The sequence below is a fragment of the Rhynchophorus ferrugineus genome, unplaced genomic scaffold, assembly GCF_030347505.1.
Source record: "Rhynchophorus ferrugineus isolate W39M unplaced genomic scaffold, kcgeb_rfMv2 rfM1, whole genome shotgun sequence".
NCBI lineage: Eukaryota > Metazoa > Arthropoda > Insecta > Coleoptera > Curculionidae > Rhynchophorus > Rhynchophorus ferrugineus.
Window position 1 is genome coordinate 60874220 of NW_027472580.1, and position 26441 is coordinate 60900660.

The window sequence follows — 26441 nt, forward strand, 5'->3', positions numbered from 1 at the left end:
AGGATATTATTACAATAGTCCTAAAATATGTCTTTATATAAATCAGTGTGGCAGTTTAGTGACGAAATAATTAATTTCCTTCAAAACAGTGACAACGGAAGTCAAGTTTTTACTTTTGTTAATGTATATTATATGTATAAAGATGTAACTAAACAATTAGGAGTAGCGATATATTATAGATTGTGTAATAAGCTAGAAGAATTTTCCAGAATCAGAAAGATAAAACGGATTTATAGTTGTAAAAATGATATTATGTTCCTATATAACCTCGCAATAGCAGTCGTTATCTCTTCATTTAATGAAAATAGCTTTCGATTGAAGAACTTGTGTAGCTATGAGAAGAGCATAGTCTAAGAAAGGAAGGGTTTAACTAGTTGTTGAAGGGTTTGACTAGTTGTAACTAGAAGTTGATTATTAAAGCAATTCGTACTTTAATTCGTGATGATGAATTTTGATCTTAATGGAAAATTATTTTTCCTTTGGCAGCTTAATATAATTTTGACAAATTGTTGCATACAATTAGCCCAGAAGATGACTTATATTCAATTAATTTGATTACATGTAATCTTAGCTTATTGTTATACCAATTTAGACGTAATTTGAAATAAGTTCAGGTTCTGGATTTCTGGACAACTTGTTTCGAGGACATCAATCTCTTAATATGGTTCAAAATCATGATGGTAAACTCAAATTGAAACCATATTTAGAAATAAAATCAATTGTTTATGAATCGATGGTACTTCAGAAACTTATTAAATGATCCAGTGCGACGACACAATGTACGAAAAATATGAATGAACACTAGTTGTTTTAAGAAGGGAACTTTGATTGAAAGTTTGCCATCAGATATGCACAGGAACTTTTTGCTAATACGTTAAAAATAAAAATATGTAAAAGAGCCATCGTTTAATTAATAAAATATTGAAATAGCTAAACATCGTCAGAGATATATATCAATTGAGTGCCGTTAATTTAGTAATATTTATCAAGTTCTCATATTATTCGTCGTATTTTTTTCGTCTACTGATAAGACGCTCTCATGAAGAAGTTTGTCTGTCATCATTGACTGATATCGATAATACTTTTTACATCTAATCAATAATTTAAATAGTTTTCTTAAGTGATCTTGATTTTTTGACGATAAAAACCAAAAGACGAAGCATATATAAATTGCGATTTTGCATCTTGTTAATCACACGACCTACTGTCATAATGAAGCTTTTATTAGTTCTTGGTTTGGTAACTGCCGCTTTGGGTAAGTACAAGATATCATTAATTGATAATTACAAAACAAATATTGCGAATATAATAAAGTTTAAACAATATAATTATTAGTTGAACTAAAATGATATATTAGTTAGGACTTAATTAGCACCATCTCATTTTAATGAAGTGTTTATATAAAATTATATTTAAAATTTATTATTTATGGCTTCCACCCATTTTTCCGTTTGCCACATATTTCATTTCGAGGCTGCTTTTTTTATATTGAATATTAAATTACTTTGTCGACAAAAAATAAGACATATTTGATATTTTATAGATTTTTTATAAAATACTTATCTATTAACCTCCCTTTTACTTTTCTGGTATTCTGGTGTTCTGGTATTTATTTTACTTTTCTGGTACCAAAAAGTAATAAATATATTATATGATTGATATTTTATAATGACGCGAAGATCGCTTTAGAATGTACAAACTTATATACTAGAATTTAGTTTAAGTACTATTATATGTTATTCTAAAAACTATTTTGTTCTACCTATTAAACAGATCGGAGGTTAGTAGACGTTTTAACCTATGTACTTCACTGACGAGCGAGTACATTCAGACGATAGTTTCTCAGAGTACTTCATACTGCCACTGTGGATTATAATCGTTATGGGTTCTAAAGATGCCATAGAGCACTTACATTTTGCAATTTGCATCATCTGATTGCCATATTAGATTTGCTAGTACTACCATACAGTTCGATACCTTACGTGCTAATAAGTCTACTAACTGTTATAAGAATAATAGTCTAATCATAGTTCAGTTTACGTCAAAGTTTTTAACGCTTTATTAATACTAGCCATCGCCCTGTGGTATTAAATGTATTAAATTAACCATGTTTCATAATAAAGTAAAGGTAGTAATTTAATAATGATATGTTAGTAAAATTTTTCCCACATTATTTTTAATATAAGATCAGAAATGTATTTTACATATAACATTAACTGTATCTTAAAACATATTAAAATATATGAAAACTATCACAAGAATATTTTTTAACATTTCAAATTGCATTTAATTAAATATAATTTCCATTAAGTTTTAAAAATTACAAAATATTCATGAGTATAAATTAATACACCACTGAATATTATAACAAAATATCATAATAAAGATTATTTCCAGAACTCTAACTTCAGAGCATTAAATATAAGTATACATGATCTTTCTTTACTTTTATGTTATAAATCTAAATATGGAAAAATAAATTAAGTAACATATATTTATATATTAAAACAGAGAATATATGAATGAAACAATTTTTAAATTAATATTTGACTTTATATATATTAAAATAATAACAAAAGGAATTAACTAATTTATTTTTTACAATTTAGAAATATAATGTAAATAAAATGTCACATAGTCTCATATTTATGTGCATTAACCATTAAACACTTTAAAAATTAACAATGCATTAAAATATTTATAAATGTACTGATAATAATTGATAGTTTCTTCTATTAATCCTATGGGTTTCATCTATGCAAATTATGTAGTTAGTTTCATTTTAAATCCTGCATATTTTCTTTACTTCAATTATGTATTCATATAGTCTGTTGGGGCGATTTACCCCTGATTTCAGTTCACAAAATAATAAAGTATGTTTTGAACTGTTTATGGATTTTATTCACTTATTTTAATTTGTACAGACTACATGTTTTACCTTAAACGTTTTTTCTTGTTTTATTTTACAATGCTTACTGTTTTCCCGCTTACATTCTAACTTAACCTATGTTTTTATAAATGTCAAACACTACAACCAGGGGTGTGCAACTCCAATGGTAAGTAGTGGGGCAAAGTTTTACTTAGCTCAATCATTGGCGGCGCTAACAACGTGAATTTGATTGGTTAGTTTAAAAGAGTTATGTAAAAACCTGTAAGGAAAATACTTTGCTTTGATTGGTCTGCCATTTCGCCGGATTACTTTGTGACGTCACATTTGTTGGCCAAGAGTATTTAAATGAGCACGTTAATTTGTTTTCTTTACAAGAAATCTAAAATATAACTTTACATGACCATACTGTTTTAACACAACACAAAATACTGCTTAAAATTATATAAATTCGTTTAATAATATTTTAATCACACCCTTTCCGTTTTTAATATCGTTTTAAATGTAACAAACAAACATTCACTTAATTTTAACGAACACTATCCTTTATTTTATTTTATAAACTGTTGAAAACACCTTTATCTCCAGCGAGATTCGATCTTAATATGCTATTATTGGCGAGCTAAACTCCTAGGCCACATAGTTACCCGCTCGGTTTGTTTATATATTTTGTGCCACTGATATGACGCCTCCAGGTGCCCTACCTTTTCTTTAAAAAGGGAGGCAACAATTTCGCTAAAGCGATTAAAATCATAGACTAATATAGAAGAAAGTTAACTTAATACAAATAATTTCAGAATTGTTTTGCGTGGTCTCAATAGAAAGGCGCTGAGAACGTCATTTCGCTGAATTTCATTGATTAGTATAAATAACTATTAGAGCTGCTACCTGTATATTTTATAAAAAATATTTTATAAGGGAAGCATTTCATTGGTCGACGATTTCATACCTATCACGTTACTAACCTCTGACGTCACATTCTACTGACCAATTAAATTTTAAATAATAATATATAATGTATATAAATAAAAAATAATTAAATGTGGATATAAAAATTGCCTGCAATCTAATTGAAAACATGACATATCTCATAGCAAATATAAGCAAAATTGTCTATACCTCTTTCCCTTTTTTATATATTTTTAGTGCTATCAATTCAAATAAGATGTATTAAAATTTCTATCTTATTGTTCACGCATACTGAAAGCAAAGCAGTACAGCTGAAAGTCTGTTAATATTTTAACTACTTGTTCAACACAAAAATGTATTGAGGCAAGTTATTATTATTTTTACAATGTGATTGCGAAAATTGTAGAATGGATAATTAAAACAGAATCAGAATGGAGAAAACATACCAAAAAGTAATACTTTTTGAACGAAGATAGAACAGCAACAAAAAATTAAAACAGTATCATAAATATATTTCAAAATTGTGCTCTTATTATGGTAAAATGAAGAGTTAAAAAGACAGCTTAGGCTTATTTTAACAATATAATAAAACAAGCATGATAATCTCTTGTTTATAAAATCAAGCTCACCTTGTTGAACAAGTTATCTCGGTTAAGGAGCCTTAAGCCAAAATATTAATTATAAGTATCTTGACCAATATACATTTGATTTAAGTAAATAAATAACCCCTTCAAAATAATTAAGTTTTAAATTGATGGCACTTTACGAACAACTTTTTAAAGGGTAACAGAAACTTTTCATTTTACCATTGCCTCATTTGGCCAAATTTTTGATTTAGAGTGTGGGTAATATATTCATAATTTTTGCTGTTATGTTGCTGTAAATAATAATATATATGAACACAAATGCTTTATATAAATAATTGTATACGTACCAGGTAAAAGCAATGCTAAGTCACACAAATCCTTAATTTTGCTAACTTGGCGTGTTTCTTCCAAGGAAAACTACGTTCGGTTTTTATTTCCGCACAAACACTGGATACACAACACTTTTGAGAAGAAAGAGAAAGAAAATACATTAAAATCGAATAATAGTGATTATATTTAAGACACAAGAATGCTAATCGTATTTTATATTAGAGACACAAAAATGTCGTCGTAAACAAACTGAAACAAACAATGGCGTTATAGAAATGAACCAATCAAATGCCTTCGTAGGCCAATTCAAATGAACCAAACAAAAAAGTGGTCTCAGAGCCGCCATTGAATGGACCACGCAAAACATTTCCTCGATTTTGCCTATTTAAGTTAAACATCTATATTTACTCTATGATTAAAATATAGATATGCTTCTCTCAAGTTATGCGTCCATACAAATGCACAAAATTGGATCCGCCGCACCGTCATCATTTTCTCATTCAACCATAGTATTAATTTCTGATATCGGTAGTCGAACTGTTCATAAGACATATATGTGCAAGAACACTGCCGTGCGGAATATCCGAATATGTTGAATATAAATCATATAGTAGATGTAGTAGATGTAGTATGCTAGCAGATATCATCATCCTGTATTAGAGTAAACTATATCATTGTAATTATTGTAAATTAATATCTGTAAGATATAGTTTTAGTAGCTGAGGCATAAATACGTTTGTGATAAGGAGCGTTTTCGGCTTAACTTTCAGGTTAGTGTTCCAAACAGTAACACATAAACAGTAAAAACTTGAGATTAATCGAGAAATACAGGCGAGTAATATTTTTTATCATTTAAGTTTTTGTTTATATCATCTATTATGATCATATCAATTATATCTTTTTCCTCAACTATGGATATAAATGTGGATTAATTATTTTTTAAGATATTTAGAGAATATTTTCTCTTTTTGTTAGTCGCTCGTGGCCCGAACATTATCTCTATATTTAACGAGTTTTTTATGTTGTTGATTGGTGGGCCTTGTAATACTTCTTATTGTTTGGTTTGGTTTTTAAATATGTCGGATTCCTTAATGTTGTCAACTAAGTCATAAGATATTTTTGTTACTTTGTTTAATTACCTCTTTTTTCTTCTATTCTTACTTGTTGAAAGGCTTCTTGTTTTCCTTTTTCTCTGATTTTCTCTTTAGTTGTGGGTGATATAATATTAACTGGATGATATGTTGCACTATTATGAGTTGAATGTAATTAGGTATGAAATACGTTTTTCCTATATTAGTTACAGCAGTTTCTGTATTTATTTCAGTTTTGATGAAAAAAATTAAAATATCAATATTTTTATATACCAATATATTTATATATTATTATTATCAATATATTTATATATTATTTTATATCAATATTTATATATATCAATATTTTATATACAATATACCCTGGTTAGCGGTGTACAAAAGACTATAGTATTCCTTAACTAAATAAAATATGCGGTATATAATGGTTTAATCAGCTGTGTGGTGTATAATTAAAGAGGCCACAAAAATGCCGTCTTAGCTTTTGTAAAACGCTTTTAACTTTTTCCAAAACCTAATAGTACTTTTTTAAATAAAATTGTTTAACACGTTCGCTGCCGGTCTGGGATCAAATACTTACCCTAGAAGCCGACTACATTTTTTCTGATTATAACAATAAAATATTCGTAAGAACATTTTTTAATGTGTATCAAGTCTAAATTTTAATATTATTTGACAAATTTTTTTGTCACGCGCAAATAACGCGCGAGCACGTGGCAGATGAAAATGGACACAATAGGAGAATACATTATTGATTAGAAGATATAATTTAATATACCATAACAAAATTATACATAAATGGGAATGAATCAATTGCTAAAATAAGATCAAAAAGTATTTAGCTAAAAAACGAGAAAAAAATAATTAAATAAATGTTACTACAAACGAACAAAAGATCTATTCAAGTAAATTGAGAAATCAATAGAAATAAATAAGCCAATATAAATTTTCACTAAATCTCACATAATAAATAAAGACCCTATTCAAATAAATCATAAAAAGTCACTCATGACTAATTTTGACGCAGTCTAAACAGTAACCCGGATATCCAGGACATGCACTGCATACATAAATAGTGCCTTTTCTTTTTTTTGTAAATAACAACTCTTATATTACATTCTCATTATCTTTCCTGCTTTCTTCTCCTCTCGTATTTTCAAAACATGTTCGCTGATAACCACTCTGGAAGTAGGCTTGGTTTGGTTTGGTTTGGTCTGGCCTTTAGTAACCTTCTTATGATAGACACACGAAAGTCGTAAATTGGAATACGATTGCCTGAATATTTATTGTAAAGTTAGGGCACGGTTCATATTTATTTTTCCACTTTTAGGACGAGAGGGCCCTGACATATCGATATTTTTTCCGCCCTATGCAATTCTGTAATACATATAAATCAAAAAGGAAAAATCGGAACCAAGCACAAACACTGGATACACAACACTTTTGAGAAGAAAGAGAAAGAAAATACATTAAAATCGAATAATAGTGATTATATTTAAGACACAAGAATGCTAATCGTATTTTATATTAGAGACACAAAAATGTTGTCGTAAACAAACTGAAACAAACAATGGCGTTATAGAAATGAACCAATCAAATGCCTTCGTAGGCCAATTCAAATGAACCAAACAAAAAAGTGGTCTCAGAGCCGCCATTGAATGGACCACGCAAAACATTTCCTCGATTTTGCCTATTTAAGTTAAACATCTATATTTACTCTATGATTAAAATATAGATATGCTTCTCTCAAGTTATGCGTCCATACAAATGCACAAAATTGGATCCGCCGCACCGTCATCATTTTCTCATTCAACCATAGTATTAATTTCTGATATCGGTAGTCGAACTGTTCATAAGACATATATGTGCAAGAACACTGCCGTGCGGAATATCCGAATATGTTGAATATAAATCATATAGTAGATGTAGTAGATGTAGTATGCTAGCAGATATCATCATCCTGTATTAGAGTAAACTATATCATTGTAATTATTGTAAATTAATATCTGTAAGATATAGTTTTAGTAGCTGAGGCATAAATACGTTTGTGATAAGGAGCGTTTTCGGCTTAACTTTCAGGTTAGTGTTCCAAACAGTAACACATAAACAGTAAAAACTTGAGATTAATCGAGAAATACAGGCGAGTAATATTTTTTATCCTGCTTTCTTCTCCTCTCGTATTTTCAAAACATGTTCGCTGATAACCACTCTGGAAGTAGGCTTGGTTTGGTTTGGTTTGGTCTGGCCTTTAGTAACCTTCTTATGATAGACACACGAAAGTCGTAAATTGGAATACGATTGCCTGAATATTTATTGTAAAGTTAGGGCACGGTTCATATTTATTTTTCCACTTTTAGGACGAGAGGGCCCTGACATATCGATATTTTTTCCGCCCTATGCAATTCTGTAATACATATAAATCAAAAAGGAAAAATCGGAACCAAGCACGTAAATGACTCACGTATAGTCTTCAGATGCAGATACAACTGTACGGGCACACTGCTAACACCGAATTAAATAGAAGGCTTAGAAAGACCACCTCACATATAACGTGCTGGAGCGTAATTGGTGTCCAATGAGAGCTACACATTACGCTCTAGCGCGTTATTCTCAGCGAACGTATTAAACTATTTTAATCTTTATTCCAATTTAAATATAATAATATAATAAATTATAATATAACATAAAACTTTTTTTAGCGGAAACTTACCTTCAACCGCAGTTTTACCCCACCGAACCTAGGCTTTTCCAAAACACTAGTGACAGTTTGCGAGTAGTTGACGGATGGAATGCAGTAAGAAACCAATTCCCATACCAAATTTCACTCCAAAGACTGCTGTTAGTTTCCTATTTCCATATTTGCGGTGGATCCATAGTTAGTGCAAGGTATATATCCAAGATCAAATATCATATTTTAATTAAATTTATTAAAACACTAAATATTAAGACTTCCTTAAGTGTTCTAGACATCTAGTAACAGAAGTCCGGCAGTGAGGAACTTAAGTGATGATATAACAAAAACTAACATATTTGCTATTTAACTTCAGTTTTTAATCAAATTAAATTAATTTATTTTATTTTGTTTACTAAACTAGTTATATCATTGTTGATAATTGAGTTTTAATATTAAATTATTTATTATTCTAACTTATAGATGGGTTATATCTGCTGCCCATTGTACTTTCGGTCGAGCAGCCAGCAATTTCAGAGTTGTTGCTGGTATCCTCCTCCAAACTGAAACTGGTACTACAAGACAAGTCAGTCAAATCATCAACCACCCAGGATATCCTGGGTAAGTAAATAAACCAAATATTTTTCAGGCATATCTACATATACGAATTATTAATTTTCAGTGGAAATTCTGTTTCTGCTGATGACATCTGCCTAATTCGTCTCGCCTCAGAATTGGTATTCGATGCCTCAATCCAACCTGTCGCAATTGCAGCAGCTGGAAGCAGCGCTAGAGGATTTGCCACCCTGTCCGGTTGGGGATCATTGGGACCCAACAATGTCACCTCCCCCGCTAATCTTCAATATGTTGAATTGCCAATTTTACCTCAAGATGGTTTGTAGGTAGCTAAAAAATTTGAAAATTTATCAAAATTCCATTAATTTCAGAATGTGCTGAAAGAATTGCCTCTGTTTCTGGAGCAAATAATCCCTTCAGGCCTTTATTAAACGTCTGTACGGTACCACGTACTGATACCGGCAGAGAAGGCGCTTGCAGTGGTGATAGTGGTGGTCCCCTGGTTAGCGGTAGTCGATTGATTGGTGTTGTTTCATGGGGTTACATACCTTGCGGTACTCAACGTTTGCCGTCTGTCTTTGCTAAAGTTGGAGCTTACAATGAATGGATCAGAGAGAACAGCAATGGCGAAGTACATTAAATCTAACGATATTACTTCTTCGTGTTGTAATAACAATATTTTGTAAATAAATAATATTTTTTCTTCAATTTAATACTGTTTAATATTCATTACTTAACCTTACTAATTTATTCTAGATAGACAGTAATCAATAACAAACCCTTCATCACTTAGAAATTACTTCATCAATCGCAATAATGTTTCTCTAATCAAATCCTAGTCACTAAACTCTAGTATTAATGGTTTTGTTTAAGCTTCTTTAATCATTGTATTACAAAATAATAGCAGACGCTGGCCATCTGATATTTGATTAATTAAGTACTTTTTATTTACAGTTTTCACATTCTGGCAAACTATGCTGAATACTACACTAATAAGGCTTCTCTCTATCTGCACACTTCAATGTTTCTGCATTCTATATAATAGAAGATTGCGAAAATTATTATGATCCCTAAAATGGGTACATCGTCTACTTTTTTATTTACATCATACATTATATATGCTTAGTAGAATCTATAATCTTAATTACTATTGTTGCATCAATACATTAACTAGAGTGTGGAATAAATACATCAGTATGTATGTCCCAAATTAAAATTAAATTAGACTACATAAGCTAGAGATATTATTAATTATTTATACGCTATACAAGTTCATGTGCTTTGGTTCGTTTCAAACATCTGATTTAGGAATCTTATTTCATGCTTAAAGATAAAATCCCGAATAACCTTGTAAATCCATTTGATTTCATATACTTCTTTGGTTACATAGCAATAAAAATTGATAAGCCCAAATTGGGCTTTTAAAAGATTTTATAATAAACCAATATGTTTGATTGTATGTCAACTTATATGTATAAAGCAAGTATAAATGAAAGGTAATAAAAATTATTATATTGTTAAGTATCGTTAAATGCCAAGTTCTTGTGCGAAGAATCGACTTAACTTCCAAAAAGGTAATGAATCGTATAAAATACAGCATGATCCTCGAAACAGCATGATCAGCAAAGGGTCAACAACAAGAACATGGACATCTAAATTTAAAAACCCTATATTCTATAATAAAAATATACCAAACAAAAAGATGGAATCTAAACAATACAAAGTAAATTATAATAAATTAATATTTATATATTTAAAAACCATAATACATTTTAATACTATTTTTGGCGGGTGTAATTCATTCAATCAATGCGCACCCCAACAAGTGACCTGTATGATTGAAAACTTAAAGACATATGGGACACACAATTGAGGTTTAAACCATTTAACAGTAAATTGGTCGTCTTATCAGAACCTACCACCTTCAACAAGTTCGCCTTTAACACTGGTTTATTTCCTTTCTATTAACATGTGGTACTTTCTACACTGGAAAAAGTAGCTAAAAATTTGAATTAAAAAAACATTATATATACAAGTTATGAAATATTAAGGGTTTAAAAGAAAAATTTTTAATTTTCGTTATAAACTAATATACTTGTATTTTAGACATAAACAATATATACCGTATATCGATTTTAGAAACATTTTTTCCATACAAATTCGTTAATTCTTTTTGATTATAAACTTCTATTTAGTATAGAGTACAATCTAATATATAAAGCATCGCTATCATGAAGGAAAAGGAACCTGTTAAACAACATTGAAAATATACACCAAGAATTAATTTATGGAAAATAATATCTACACATTACAAAAAATTCTATATAATAATAATTTTTCCGAAGATATAATTATATCGAAAAGCTACATTTGGTGCTTGGTACAAATTTAAAATCATAAATATGTCTAAATATGTCAATTAATTGACAGAGGGGAATTTTTTCTCATATATAAATATACGACATGGCATATAGTCCATTCAATAAAAGAGTGAATACACGTCATCTGAATTGATGACGGCAAAATGCTTGCAAATATTATTTATTTTAACATTATAGTATATCTAATTGACTCAAAACAATAGTTAATTATACATTTATAATAGTTTATAGGTTAGGATAATATTTTATTAAATTTACATTAAAACGAATTCAACTAAATGTTGAAAAAAAATGCTTCAAGACAACTGAACAATTAAATTTTGAAGCAGAAAAATTCGTAGTAATTATTCAACTATGTATGCTTGGAATAATACTCCAGAAATTAAAAGTACACCTAAAGGAATTAATTATCCAAAATAAGTGAAGGAAATGGTAGCTGAAAAACGTAAATTACGAAAAAAATGGCAACAAAACAGAACACCTGAAAATAAAAATAGTTTAAACAATATAACCCAAAGACTGAAAAGAGTAATACTGGAAATTAGAAACAAAACCATAAATGACTATCTGAGTTATTAAAACTGACATTAACACCAGGAAATTACCAGGATTTAATAACAGGAGAATTACTGAAAACACTACCAAGAAAGGGAATTATAAAACTCACCAGCTTGATCAATACAGCATTTGGATTAAAACATGTCTCAGACATTTGGAAGATGACGGAAATTATAATGATCCCAAAACCTGGAAAGTCAGCAAACGAAATAAAAGCCTATAGACCTATATCACTGCTACCAGTACTATCTAAGGTTTTTGAAAAAGTTCTGTTGAAAAGAAGAAAACCGATCATAGAGAGAAAAAATCTAATACCAACACACCATTTTGGGCTTATTAGAAGCACTCAACAATTGACCAGATCCACAGAATAAGAGATGTTATTGAAAAAGTCTATGAAAGTAAAAAAGTATTATTATTGTAAATCTTAGTAATATATTATTTTCATTAGAGAGCATATTTACCTTTTACGCTTAGTTCTTGTTTTCTTAGATACAGTGTTTCCTTCTAAGTCATTTTGATATCACTGTATCTCTCCTTAGTTTGTTCTTTTACTACCTGTATGCATCCTTCTTGATAAAACTAGATTCAATCACTGCCTTCTGTTTAATTCATTTGCCATATCTACAAAACAGTTAGTATTCTTTCTCCTCGCACATTTTAAGCAAATGTTCATATACATTAGCTCTGAACATTAACACATAAATTGAATCACAATCCCCTATTTGGAAAGTTTCATTCAAATAAATAACTAACCTATTAATTTCCAATCTATCTAATATTTGTTCACGATACCATCATTTGTCAACTTCGTCTTCAATGTGTCTGATCGAGTTCACCCAAACCGAAGGTGTTATTAACTATTCTTGTTTCCAGCATGAAGAACAATATATCTGCAATGAATTGTCACATTCCTCAAAGAGCTGCATATAATAATTGCATTAAATTATATCTTTATTAAAAAAAACTACTCACTGTTTCATATATTTAATCTCTGACAGAGCTAACATCAAGCTAATATTGATACGCCATCCGCTTCGTATGATGAAGGTTCTCTTCGGTGAGTCCAGGATTACATTTTTCATTTATTAAGATATTTCAGTGACCGTATCCATATATATATCATACATTCAGTGCAGCAACTCACTAACAAACATTTTCAATAAAAAACCACAGCAACTTACTATTTAAGTTAATATTTAAAAATACTTACCTCTCTAACGAATTTCACTGGTAAGAGGGACCCTCCATTATCTCGTTCTTGTTCGAAATAACTGATTAGAGACTCAATCGGTCCTGTTTGGCTTTGGCATTTTCAATCAGAGTAATAATAAACAGCAATTTAAAAATTATCAAAACAATCAAAGCGTTAAAACAACGTTTGCCGGTTTATAATTTCTCATCACAATTCAAACCATTTTTTTGAAAATTTAACAAAATTAGTGACTTTTCCACCTACAACAAAAGCTATTATATACCCTTTAATCTTTGGACTAAAAATAAACATATGTAAAATTTTTTAAAAAAATGTATACTGTGATTTATATTATTTTATATATTCTTCCGGTGTATATATTAATTCAAACTGCTGAATTCTTACTTGCAAAATATAATGCATTCATATTATGATTGATTTTACAAGTCTTGTCCTGAACAAATTACTAAAAACGCATATTTTGTTTCTTAATTTGTCGAATTCTAAAATTTACCATTAATTTGGCAATAATTAATATTATTTACAACATAAATATGATAAAATAATATTTTACTCAGTCCTATTGAAAACCAGCTATTTTTCTCTGTGTAGAAGAGCACAAAAGTATAATCGATCCTATTTCAATTTACTAAATAATCGAATTATCAGTAAACTTCAGCTGGACCATTCCAGGCGTAAAATTAAGTCGCTCCGGATAGGTATAAAACAGGTTTACACCGCCGTGGAGAGCCACAGTCGCCAGCTACAAGTAAAAGAAGAAACAATACGAAGATATCTAGAGTCTACCAAGTTTTACCATACAAGTCACCTCGCAAAAGAAATAGTGTTTTGTTTTCCCGCCATCATGATCCCGTTCAAGAAAAAACCGAACAGCGTTCCTCCGAATGTTGCCGTACTAATGGTATTATTTTGTATTATTAATGGTGGTTTCAGTCGTCGCCAGGACGGTGTAACTATTAATAATTCCTGCTTTTTGTCTCATGGAACGAACTGCCTTTTAAAGAATGTTGAAAATCAGCCTGCCCTAGCCACTCGCCAGGAAACCATAGCTATATCAACCCATATTCGCGACGTTAGAGCTGATTCTCGCCAATCAAGAATTGATGCTAACGATATCCGCACGGATTTTCGGGAAATCAGAAGCGAATTGCTTCAAACCAGACCCCGAAATTTCAATACTAATTTACAAATAGAAAGGAATCGCTGGAATAAAAATTACTCCCAAAGAATTCATAAGAGCCAATATAGAACAACTTCTAACAATCGAGAACTTACAAATAATAACGACAATGTTATTAAGAACCGTTCAGCTAGAATGTCTGACGGCAACGACAAAACCATAAGGCAATATAGGAAACTCCAAAATAACCTATACATCCAAAAACCTATCAGCGATCCACTTAAGAAGATTGAGAGAAGCTCGGTTCAAAAATATTCTGCAAAACAAGGTGCCTTACGGGAACAGCGACGAGTTGAAGCTGAAAATATCTTATGTCGTCGAAATGCAGATGACTCTAATACTTCCCAAGATCGCATTAAACATAATAGGCGACTACAGCTATCAAAAAAAAATTCAAAAGACCATTCTGATGATAAAAGTTCTGTTAATGGACGGGATACTCGAGAGCATTCAGTACAACAAAGGCGAATCTTGGCTGAGGATAGCTCATCACGTCGTAACGTAGAAGTTTCTACTATTTCTCGAGAACTTACTGAACGTGATAGACGACTACAACTATCTAGAGAACACTCACAAGACCGTTCTAATGACAGAAGATCAGTTAATGAACGGGATGCTAGAGAGCGTTCAGTACAACAAAGGCGAGCCTTGGCTAAAGATGGATCATCACGTCGCAACGTAGAAGTTTCTACTATTTCTCGAGAACATACTGAACGTGATAGACGACTACAACTATCTAGAGAACACTCACAAGACCGTTCTGATTACAGAAGATCAGTTAATGAACAGGATGATAGAGAGCGTCCAGTACAACAAAGGCGAATCTTGGCTGAGGATGGCTCATCACGTCGCAACGTAAAAGTTTCTACTATTTCTCGAGAACGTACTGAACGTGATAGACGACTACAACTATCTAGAGAACACTCACAAGACCGTTCTGGTGACAGAAGATCAGTTAATGAACGGGATGTTAGAGAGCGTTCAGTACAACAAAGGCGAATCTTGGCTGAGGATGGCTCATCACGTCGCAACGTAAAAGTTTCTACTATTTCTCGAGAACGTACTGAACGTGATAGACGACTACAACTATCTAGAGAACACTCACAAGACCTTTCTGGTGACAGAAGATCAGTTAATGAACGGGATGTTAGAGAGCGTTCAGTACAACAAAGGCGAATCTTGGCTGAGGATGGCTCATCACGTCGCAACGTAGAAGTTTCTACTATTTCTCGAGAACGTACTGAACATGATAGACGACTACAACTATCTAGAGAACACTCGCAAGACCGTTCTGATGACAGAAGATCAGTTAATGAACGGGATGCTAGAGAGCGTTCAGTACAACAAAGGCGAGCCTTGGCTAAAGATGGATCATCACGTCGCAACGTAGAAGTTTCTACTATTTCCCGAGAACATACTGAACGTGATAGACGACTACAACTATCTAGAGAACACTCACAAGACCGTTCTGATTACAGAAGATTAGTTAATGAACAGGATGCTAGAGAGCGTTCAGTACAACAAAGGCGAATCTTGGCTGAGGATAGCTCATCACGTCGCAACGTAGAAGTTTCTACTATTTCTCGAGAACGTGCTGAACGTGATAGACGACTACAACTATCTAGAGAACACTCACAAGACCGTTCTGATTACAGAAGATCAATTAATGAACAGGATGCTAGAGAGCGTTCAGTACAACAAAGGCGAATCTTGGCTGAGGATGGCTCATCACGTCGCAATGTAAAAGTTTCTACTATTTCTCGAGAACGTACTGGACGTGATAGACGACTACAACTATCTAGAGAACACTCACAAGACCGTTCTGGTGACAGAAGATCAGTTAATGAACGGGATGCTAGAGAGCGTTCAGTACAACAAAGGCGAATCTTGGCTGAGGATGGCTCATCACGTCGCAACGTAGAAGTTTCTACTATTTCTCGAGAACGTACTGAACATGATAGACGACTACAACTATCTAGAGAACACTCGCAAGACCGTTCTGATGACAGAAGACCAGTTAATGAACGGGATGCTAAAGAACGTTCAGTACAACAAAGGCGAATCTTGGCTGAGGATGGCTCATCACGTCGCAACGTAGAAGTTTCTACTATTTCTCGAGAACGTACTGAACACGATAGACGACTACAACTATCTGGAGAATACTCACAAGACCGTTCTGATGACAGAAGATCAGGTAATGAACAGGATGCTAGAGAGCGTTCAGTACAACAAAGGCGAATTTTGGCTGAGGATGGCTCATCACGTCGCAACGTAGAAGTTTCTACTATTTCTCGAGAACGTACTGAACACTATAGACGACTACAACTATCTAGAGAATACTCACAAGACCGTTCTGATGACAGAAGATCAGTTAATGAACGGGATGCTATAGAGCGTTCAGTACAACAAAGGCGAATCTTGGCAGAGGATGGCTCATCACGTCGCAACGTAGAAGTTTCTACTATTTCTCGAGAACGTACTGAACGTGATAGACGACTACAACTATCTAGAGAACACTCACAAGACCGTTCTGATGACAGAAGATCAGTTACTGAACGGGATGCTAGAGAGCGTTCAGTACAACAAAGGAGAACCTTGGGTGATGATCGCTCATCACGTCGTAACGTAGAAGTTTCTACTATTTCTCGAGAACGTACTGAACATGATAGACGACTACAACTATCTAGAGAACACTCGCAAGACCGTTCTGATGACAGAAGATCAGTTAATGAACGGGATGCTAGAGAGCGTTCAGTACAACAAAGGCGAATCTTGGCTGAGGATGGCTCATCACGTCGCAACGTAAAAGTTTCTACTATTTCTCGAGAACGTACTGAACGTGATAGACGACTACAACTATCTAGAGAACACTCACAAGACCGTTCTGATGACAGAAGATCAGTTACTGAACGGGATGCTAGAGAGCGTTCAGTACAACAAAGGAGAACCTTGGGTGATGATCGCTCATCACGTCGTAACGTAGAAGTTTCTACTATTTCTCGAGAACATACTGAACATGATAGACGACTACAACTATCTAGAGAACACTCGCAAGACCGTTCTGATGACAGAAGATCAGTTAATGAACGGGATGCTAGAGAGCGTTCAGTACAACAAAGGCGAATCTTGGCTGAGGATGGCTCATCACGTCGCAACGTAGAAGTTTCTACTATTTCTCGAGAACGTACTGAATGTGACAGACGACTACAACTATCTAGAGAACACTCACAAGACCGTTCTGATGACAGAAGATCAGTTAATGAACGGGATGCTAGAGAGCGTTCAGTAAAACAAAGGAGAACCTTGGCTGAAGATCGCTCATCAGGTCGTAACGTAGAAGTTTCTACTATTTCTCGAGAACGTACTGAACATGATAGACGACTACAACTATCTAGAGAACACTCGCAACACCGTTCTGACGACAGAAGATCAGTTAATGAACGAGATGCTACAGAGCATTCAGTACAACAAAGGCGAATCTTGGCTGAAGATGGCTCATCACGTCGCAACGTAGAAGTTTCTACTATTTCTCGAGAACGTACTGAATGTGACAGACGACTACAACTATCTAGAGAACACTCACAAGACCGTTCTGATGACAGAAGATCAGTTAATGAACGGGATGCTAGAGAGCGTTCAGTAAAACAAAGGAGAACCTTGGCTGAAGATCGCTCATCAGGTCGTAACGTAGAAGTTTCTACTATTTCTCGAGAACGTACTGAACATGATAGACGACTACAACTATCTAGAGAACACTCGCAAGACCGTTCTGATGACAGAAGATCAGTTACTGAACGGGATGACCGAAAGCGTTCAGTACAAGAAAGACGAGACTCGGTGCAAAATACTTCATCGCGTCGCAATGTGAAAAGTTCTGATATTTCTCGAGTACGATCCGAACATGATCGACGACTGCGGTCATCTGAGAAATATTCGAGAGACACCCGAGAACAATCTCAAAACCAAGAAAACAAAATGAACTCTCATGAAATTAATCAACCTAAAATGTCTCGTGTACTCCCTAATTCTAATGATTTGAAAACAAATATTATCACAATAGCTGATAGGGAGTTAGCCCATAGCAATTCAGAAAATGCCCATCTTGCTACAGTCGAGGAAACTGACTACACATCGAAGCTTGATAATAATTTCAGAGTATTGACGAATACCGTTCAGGCTATATTTGCTATAGCATTATTTGGACAGATAGTATTTAATAATTCGAAACAACGAGTTGGGTAAGAATATTGAGTATAATTATCCAGCATTAAATAAATATTAAAATTCTCTTATAGGTTCTTAGACACACTTAGGTGTAAAGAACGAATATTTTAACAAATCAACATGAACTGAACTATTACGACGACCACTGGCATTGCTTCACGGTACCTTGTTTAAACTATAGATAATAATAACATGTTATAATATTTAAATGTGTATTACAAATACCAACATTAAATTATATGTATTATTTAGTATGATACAAATATGTAATTATTTATTAAGTTTTCAAGTACTTTAAAATGTTATCAAAACCTTCACATTGTTAAAATACTCTAATAATAATATTCTTATTACATATACCAATATTTAATAAATATAATTATATTAAGTTATATACGAGTTTTATTTTGTCAAACCTACAATTTGTTCAATATTTACAATCATCCTAAAACGTCTTTAGAATCTTCTTTTTTAATGTATCTTTTAAGTTGACATTATATTCGAATTCAGGTCCGGTCACGATATTTAACATTTTTTTATTTTTATGAATTATTAAAAAAGCCAGAATGTCTTGTAGATTATAAAAAATAAATGTACTTGCTTATTTGTGGAAGCGGAGTTTTCAATTAAAGGATCTATAAAGCTTAAAATTGTTTTATATGTATTTCTGCATAGCACTTTTCAGGAATTAAGTAATTCCAAAAGCCCTCTATTGGCTCACCATCGCGATCATATATAAAATCAGTTGGTTCCGCCATAATCGCCAAAAAATTTTTTTATTACTCTTCGTGAGTCCACAATCTGCCCTATTGGCAATAAGTATTTCTTCTGTCTATATTATATATACATGGCATGTAGAAAATCACTTCATTAAGCAATGTTCTGTATAAAATATTATCTTAATTAATTAGTCTTATTCTAAAGCTTATTCTAAAATCTACATATGTCCAGTAATCAGATCAGGTGGTGTTAAACGTTTTAGTCTACGTACTTCACTATCACGTCGCATATTTAGCTGATTAGCGAGTACATTGGGATGCACTGACACTCTTTCGAGGTACTTCACACAAACACGTTGAATTACACTCGTTATAGGTTCTAGAGGAATATCGCGTTGTATCACTTTATTTGAAATATAGTACGGAGCATCAACAATGGCACGCAACACTTTATTTTGGAACCATTGAATGATGGATATATTAGATTTGCTAGCGATACCCCATAGTTGGATTCCATATGTCCAAATGGGCTTGAGTATAAACAGGGTAAACGTTATATGCGTGGATTTTGATTCATTAGCTTTAATACGCCATGTCTTCAACCATAATTGTATTTGCACCAGGTGGGTTTGTAGGTTTATTGATGCTGTGACTGGATCTTCATGGGATGCTAAGATTGCTGTATCGTCTGCATATGTTGCCACAGTAGTTATTTTTGTGGTGGGCAGATCAGCCGTTTACAGAAGATACAGTACTGAACCCAGTACACTACCTTGCGGAACTCCTGAATATATTGGATTTAATTCGGTATGTTCATCGCCTTGATTTACAATAAAATGTCTGTCAGTGAGATACGATTTTAGTAACTGATAGTCCGGATGAGGGAGAAGTTTCATTAGTTTAACCTGCAAGCCCGTATGCCATACTTTGTCAAAAGCCTGAGATATGTCTAGGAAAGCAGCCGAACAGTATCTTTTGGCATTTAGGTCAGCGTTTATTTTATTTACAAGTCTATGCACTTGTTCTATAGTCCCATGTTTATTGCGAAAGCCAAACTGATGTTCTGGAATAATTTTTCTTTTTTCTATTATATAGTTTAGCTTTTTTCGTTAAAATTAATTTAAAACTTTCGAGATTATCGGTAATAAACTTATAGGTGGGTAGGAGGTAACATATTCTGATATTTTTCCTGGTTTAACTATCATTAATATTTTATCTACTTTCCAGATACTAGGGAAGTAATTAATTCGTAGCATAACATTAAATATAAATGTTAATAGTTTTATACCCTTTTCTGATAGTTCTTTTAAAATTTTGCCAGTAATTAAGTCATAACCAGGAGCTTTTTTAATATTAATCTCTCTCATTATTGTATGTTTAACTTTTTTGACCGTTCAATTCTCGTGCGGTAAATCCATTTGAAATGGCGAATCTAGAAAGCTAGTAATTTTATTTTCCTCATCCTTATGTAGCTGAGACTGGAAAGGTTTAAAAACATTTTTTAAGTGTTTTGAGAAAATGTCGGCCTTCTCTTTATTGCTTCTCGCCCAATTATTTTCGCTTGTTTTAATAGGTGGGTTATGCTGGGTTATGCTGTCAATAAGCTTTTTTGTTGTTTTCCACAACGAATAGTCTGTAGCCTCAGTTGATGTCAAGTTTTCTAGGTATTCTCGAATGCTTTGGTTTTGTTCAATTTGGATTAGATCTCTCAGCTCTTTTATGGCCCTATTAAATTTTCTTTTATTCTCTTCAGTCCTTTGCTGTTGCCAATTTCGTCGTAACTTTCTTTTTTCTGCTATCTTTTTCTGTATTGTACATGATATATGTGTATTTTTTCTTGGAAATGTTTAACTGTTGGGAGTCGTGGAATATGCTGCCTCCTGTATATTTTTTGTAAGATTTATTGCTGCTATTTCTATATCCATTTCAGTTTGTAACGGTAAGTTTAGAGAGATATTTTGCTCTAAGTTTTCTCTAAATGAGGGCCAGTTAGTTCTATTATTGCACAGAAAAGGGGGTTTAACTTTGATAGTAATTTTTGAAAAAATTGTTACTATTATTGGTGAATGATCAGAAGACAGGTCGAAACATAATTCTGCCCGACACTTTTATGGATCAATATTTTTTGTAATACAGAAATCTATTGTATCTGGTTTTTTATTTCTGTCTGAAGGCCAATATGTTGGTTCACCAGTAGAGATATGTTGTAAGTTATCTGTCCTTATGGCTTTGAGCAGTTCTCTACCTTTTGAGGTTATTATTCTTGAACCCCTCATTAAATGTTTTGCATTATAATCTCCTCCTGCTATTACCTAGCGTACTAAAGAATTCTTGAAATTGTTCTACCTTGTTATTATGTTTGGGTCGGCTATAGATCGCAGAAATTGTTAAGAGTCCATGGGCTTCCCCTATGGTTATACTGGTGGTTTGCAGGTAGTCTTTGCGAAATTTTTCTTTTTCGAAATGCTTTACATCATCTCGAATTATTATGGCTGTACCTCCATGTGCTTTATCATCAGGGTGATTTGTATGATAAAGCTTGTATTTAGGAATTTTCAAATAATGTTTGTTCGTAAAGTGTGTTTCGGAAACCATCATAACGTCAATATTTTGTTCATTTACGAACATTTTTAGTTCCCTGGCGTGTTGTTGGAGCCCATTGGCATTCCAGACGGCGATTTTGTAGCTATTGGTTTCAGGCATTAGGCAAGTTTGCTGACGACGGTTGTGAGTAGACCAAACATCGTACACATTTGATCCATTAGTTTGGCCATCATGTTTTCTAATCTTGAGATGTTGCTAGTTTCAGTAGGTTGAGATGTCGTTTCTCGATTTTGTGCTGAACCATTTTCAACCATTTGGGCATAAGTTATGTCTGGTTGACTTGGTCTGGTTGGTAGTGGTAGATTGGTAGTAGTGGATTGTTTTTGTTGATGCCCTTTTTCCCTTAAGGCAGGATAGAGTTTCTGTTGTAGTTGCTTGTGAACTGCGCAACCCTTGTAGTTCGCTGGATGATTTCCGTTACAGTTAGCACATTTCACTTTTTCATCGCGAACTTTACGAGTACAATCTCCTGTCTTATGTTCTCCTGCACATTTTACGCATCTATATGATTTGCGACAGTAAGTCTTTGTGTGCCCGTGCGCTTGACACCTTGTGCATTGTGGTATAATTCTTTTTATATGTGGTGGTTCGCATTTAATAATATTATTTTCCAATTTGGTGATTTCATACACCACCTTATTATTTCCATTAGGTTTTATATCTATATAAAACATAGGCAGAGGTTTTTTTGTCGTGTGATGTCGTATATTGTGAATATTTACGACCTCGTGACCAGGTGATTTGGTTGAATCGCTATGGTTTGCCATTTTTAGATTTTTAATATTTTATTTAATTTACTTCCAGAGGATAAAAAAATAAAATAAATACATTGTTTATTTCACGCACTTCAATTTTCATTTACGTTATTTTATCGCCAAAAATAAAAAATTATTCATATCCTCAATTATTTTTTCCTGACAAAATTTCAAGCATACATTAAGTGACTTTAGATACTGAAATATTCTTTAGGTGCTCTCTTAGAGTTGAATCTAGTTCAGCCGAAAAATTAAGTCCACGAAATATCCGCAGATTCTGGGAAGTATCGCTCTCATCATGTCCCCAAAGAGCCAATTTAAAAGCTCCACAAAATTTAATGAAAGATATAATTTTTTATAAAACATATCTATTATTTGACACAGTTTCATTATGTCATATATTTATCCAATACGCAAAATTTAATTGAACTATAATACAAATTCTATACAATTATGAAGATGGATTTTAAAATTTTCATGTCTTTTTATTTTAAAAACTAAAGTGTTCTAGATCGGAGACCCCTATTTACGTCCAAGTTTTATCGCCACCAGAAACTAAGCAGGGAAAACAGTAGAACGCATTTTATGTAGCAAATCCACAGATCCATTCACTTTTTAAATAAATGTCTTTATTAAATTTACGGGGGTAAATTCTTGCTCTACTTGCACCAGATTTTTCAATAATACCTTTTCTATAATAATAATAGCTTTGCGTTTAAATTCCAAATTCTCTTCGAAAAAATATTTAAAAGATATTTTCACATTAATTTAATTAAAGACCGCTTCCATTGCCGCAGTTATTAATATTGTTATTATTAAAATTCGATATAAACATAATTGAATAAAATTATTTCAGAGAAAACTATTAGTCTGGGAAGTATCCATAGAAAACTAAGAAGTATGCAGTTATTACTCCAATAAGTTATCCATTCATACACCATTAGGAAATATAGGATTTAAATGATGCAAATAAAACCCACGAAGAGATTTAATGCAACTTCCAGACATTGGTTTTAATAAATATAGTGCCTAAAAGCATAGAATAAAATTAAGACAAAAAAAATGTTATTTCAATGTATGTAATATGTCAATTGAAAAGTCCCTGGCCTGGCACATAGATGGCGTTACTAGAATTAAATCTATATGTTTTTTAGTTAGCCCTAACTTTCAAAAGATTTTTTTATAACATCTTTATTAGATACGCTTAGTACAATCTTAATTTACAATTAATTTATTACTACTTTTCCTATGTACTTGGATTAATTAACAAGCCCCTTCAAAAGATGCGTGTATAAATTTGGCAGCTGTCGGATCATTAGTTTATGAATTATAGCATTTTGAGTGAATTAACATTGGTTATTGTGAAAAACATGGATAAAAAGGAATTTCGCGTGTTGATAAAGCTTTTTGAAGGGAAAAAATAAAGTTGAGGCAAGAACTTATAGTTTCCGGACACTGTCCAGGAAATGCAACCAACAAGGATTGGTATGGTAAGTTTAGACGTGATGAAATGATCACCGAAGACGGTGAACGCAGTGGACACCCAAAAGAGGTTGTTACCAACGAAAACATTAAAAAAATCTACAAAATGATTTTGAATAACCGAAAATTGAAATTGAATGATATAGCAGACTCTAAAGATATCAACTGAACGTGTAACTCATATCATTCACGAATATTTGGGTATGGGAAAGCTTTGTGCAAAGTGGGTGCCGCGCGATATCACTTTTAACCAAAAACAACGACGAGTTGATGATCTCCATCATTTCACTCCGAAGTTCAATCGACAGTCATCCCAGTGGACTGCACACGATGAACTCGCTCCAAAACGTGGGAAAACGCAACAGTCGGCTGGCAAGGTTATGACGTCTATATTTTGGGATGCGCATGGAATAATTTTCATTGACTACATTGAAAAAGGAAGAACCATCAACAGCGACTATTACATAGCGTTATTGGACTGGAAGGACGAAATAGCAGAAAAACAGCCGCATTTGAAGAATAAGAAAGTGCTGCTTCACCAAGACAATGCACCGTGTCACAAATCAGTAAAAACGATGGCAAAAATTCATTCAATTGGGCTTCAAATTGCTTCCCCATCTACCGTATTCTCCAGATCTGGCCCCCATTTCCTGTTCTCAGATCTCAAAAGAATGCTCACTGGGAAGAAATTTTCATCGAATGAAGAGGTGATTGTCGAAACTAAAGCCTATTTTGAAGCAAAGGAAAAATCGTACTACAAAAATGGCATCGAAAACTTGGAATGTCGCTATAATCAATGTATCACCTTTGAAAGGAATTTTGTTAAATAAGAAAAACTAATTTTGCCAAAAATATGTGTTTTACTATGGTAGGCCGGGGACTTTTCAATTGACGTTTTATATAGACGAAACATGAATACTTCAAAACGGAACATTGGGCTTCTTTTAGCAAGACTGTAATAAAAACAGTGTTATCTTTACACAAATGTTGATTAACAAATGTTGGAAAAAATAAAATAACAGAGAAAAACATTTTTTCTCAGTAATAACATTTTTTAATAATTCATTACTGACCTATTCTTCCTCATGCTGGAAAAAGGAATAGTTTAATTCCTGAAGCAGAGTTAGTGTTTTCATCCAAGTCCACAAGACTACCATGAATAAATTAATCATAACACTTTTGATCTGGTTTGAGGATCACCTGTTAAAGAACTTGAAGGGACCATCAGTTATTCTTATAGACAATGCGCCATACATACATATAGCACACTAGTGACAACATTTAAGTGGACCGACAAAAGCAATAAATTAATCAAATCACGGAGTATTACGTCTTCATATCACTGCATATGGATTGTGGCAAAAAATTACTATAATATACAGACAGGTCGAGAAGGACATACAAGCAAAACTGTTTGGATGTGAGAAAAGAAGCATTGTCTACAATAGCATATTTAGTCTGGATGAATTCCATAAAATACACCGAAACAAAATTTTAATGGAATGGTGAACGAATGTTAGATTAGAAATGAACTGAATGAATTTAATTATTGACTTGAATAGTGGCGCAAAAAGGAACAGTGATGGAACAAAAGGAAACTTTCGGGATGCGAGATTATAATCCAGTGCGGGCAATTCGAAGACAGGGTGATAAGAGTAGAAACAAATAAAGCTGAGTATATATTTAATATAGAGTCACAGTAGAAAATCATATTGTAGAGTATGAAAAATGTGTATGCATAGATATATATGTAATTGTTCAGAATATACATAATCAATTGGTTAGAATGTATAAGGAGACAATACATATTAACTGTTTTACAGATATGAGAAATGCATTAGTGAGAATGCGGCGATTAGTGACAGAAGAAACTAAGGGGAAATATAGTGATATAAAATTTATTTGAAAAGGACACGTAAGTCCTTTGATAATATATTCCATATATGTACTATAATTTAAAATAAATTATATTTTGATAACATTATTTTTATTTTATTGATGCAATTTGTTGCCCTCCACGATACAACCATAAGAAGGTAAATTATTTGAATGGCCTAAATAGCATAGGAGAGAAATAATTGGTGGTGATTTCAACACAAAAAATACAAAGTGGGGATCTAGAATGATGACAACTAAGGGCAATGAATTTCTCAAGCAGCTAGTGAGCTAAGATGTTCGCTCAGAAAAGCCACGTGTCAACTTTTTTTTGATAAGATCTTTATTAAATATTCCTAGCACAATTATAGTTATAAATTAATTTATTATTATTAC

At 32.7% G+C, this 26441-nt stretch overlaps 2 protein-coding genes across 2 annotated transcripts; both read left to right on the forward strand.

The window, feature by feature from the left end:
* Positions 1 to 1097: 1097 nt before the first annotated feature.
* LOC143195298 (trypsin beta) lies at positions 1098 to 9764 on the forward strand. The gene is made up of 5 exons (XM_076402355.1): positions 1098 to 1255; positions 8504 to 8690; positions 8959 to 9096; positions 9158 to 9369; positions 9423 to 9764. The coding sequence occupies exons 1-5, from the start codon at positions 1213 to 1215 to the stop codon at positions 9689 to 9691; spliced, it is 849 nt and encodes a 282-aa protein (XP_076258470.1). The 5' UTR covers positions 1098 to 1212; the 3' UTR covers positions 9692 to 9764.
* Positions 9765 to 13953: 4189 nt separating this feature from the next.
* Positions 13954 to 18847, forward strand: LOC143191949 (uncharacterized). The gene is made up of 2 exons (XM_076397433.1): positions 13954 to 18624; positions 18682 to 18847. The coding sequence occupies exons 1-2, from the start codon at positions 14051 to 14053 to the stop codon at positions 18719 to 18721; spliced, it is 4614 nt and encodes a 1537-aa protein (XP_076253548.1). The 5' UTR covers positions 13954 to 14050; the 3' UTR covers positions 18722 to 18847.
* The last annotated feature ends 7594 nt before the right edge of the window (positions 18848 to 26441 follow it).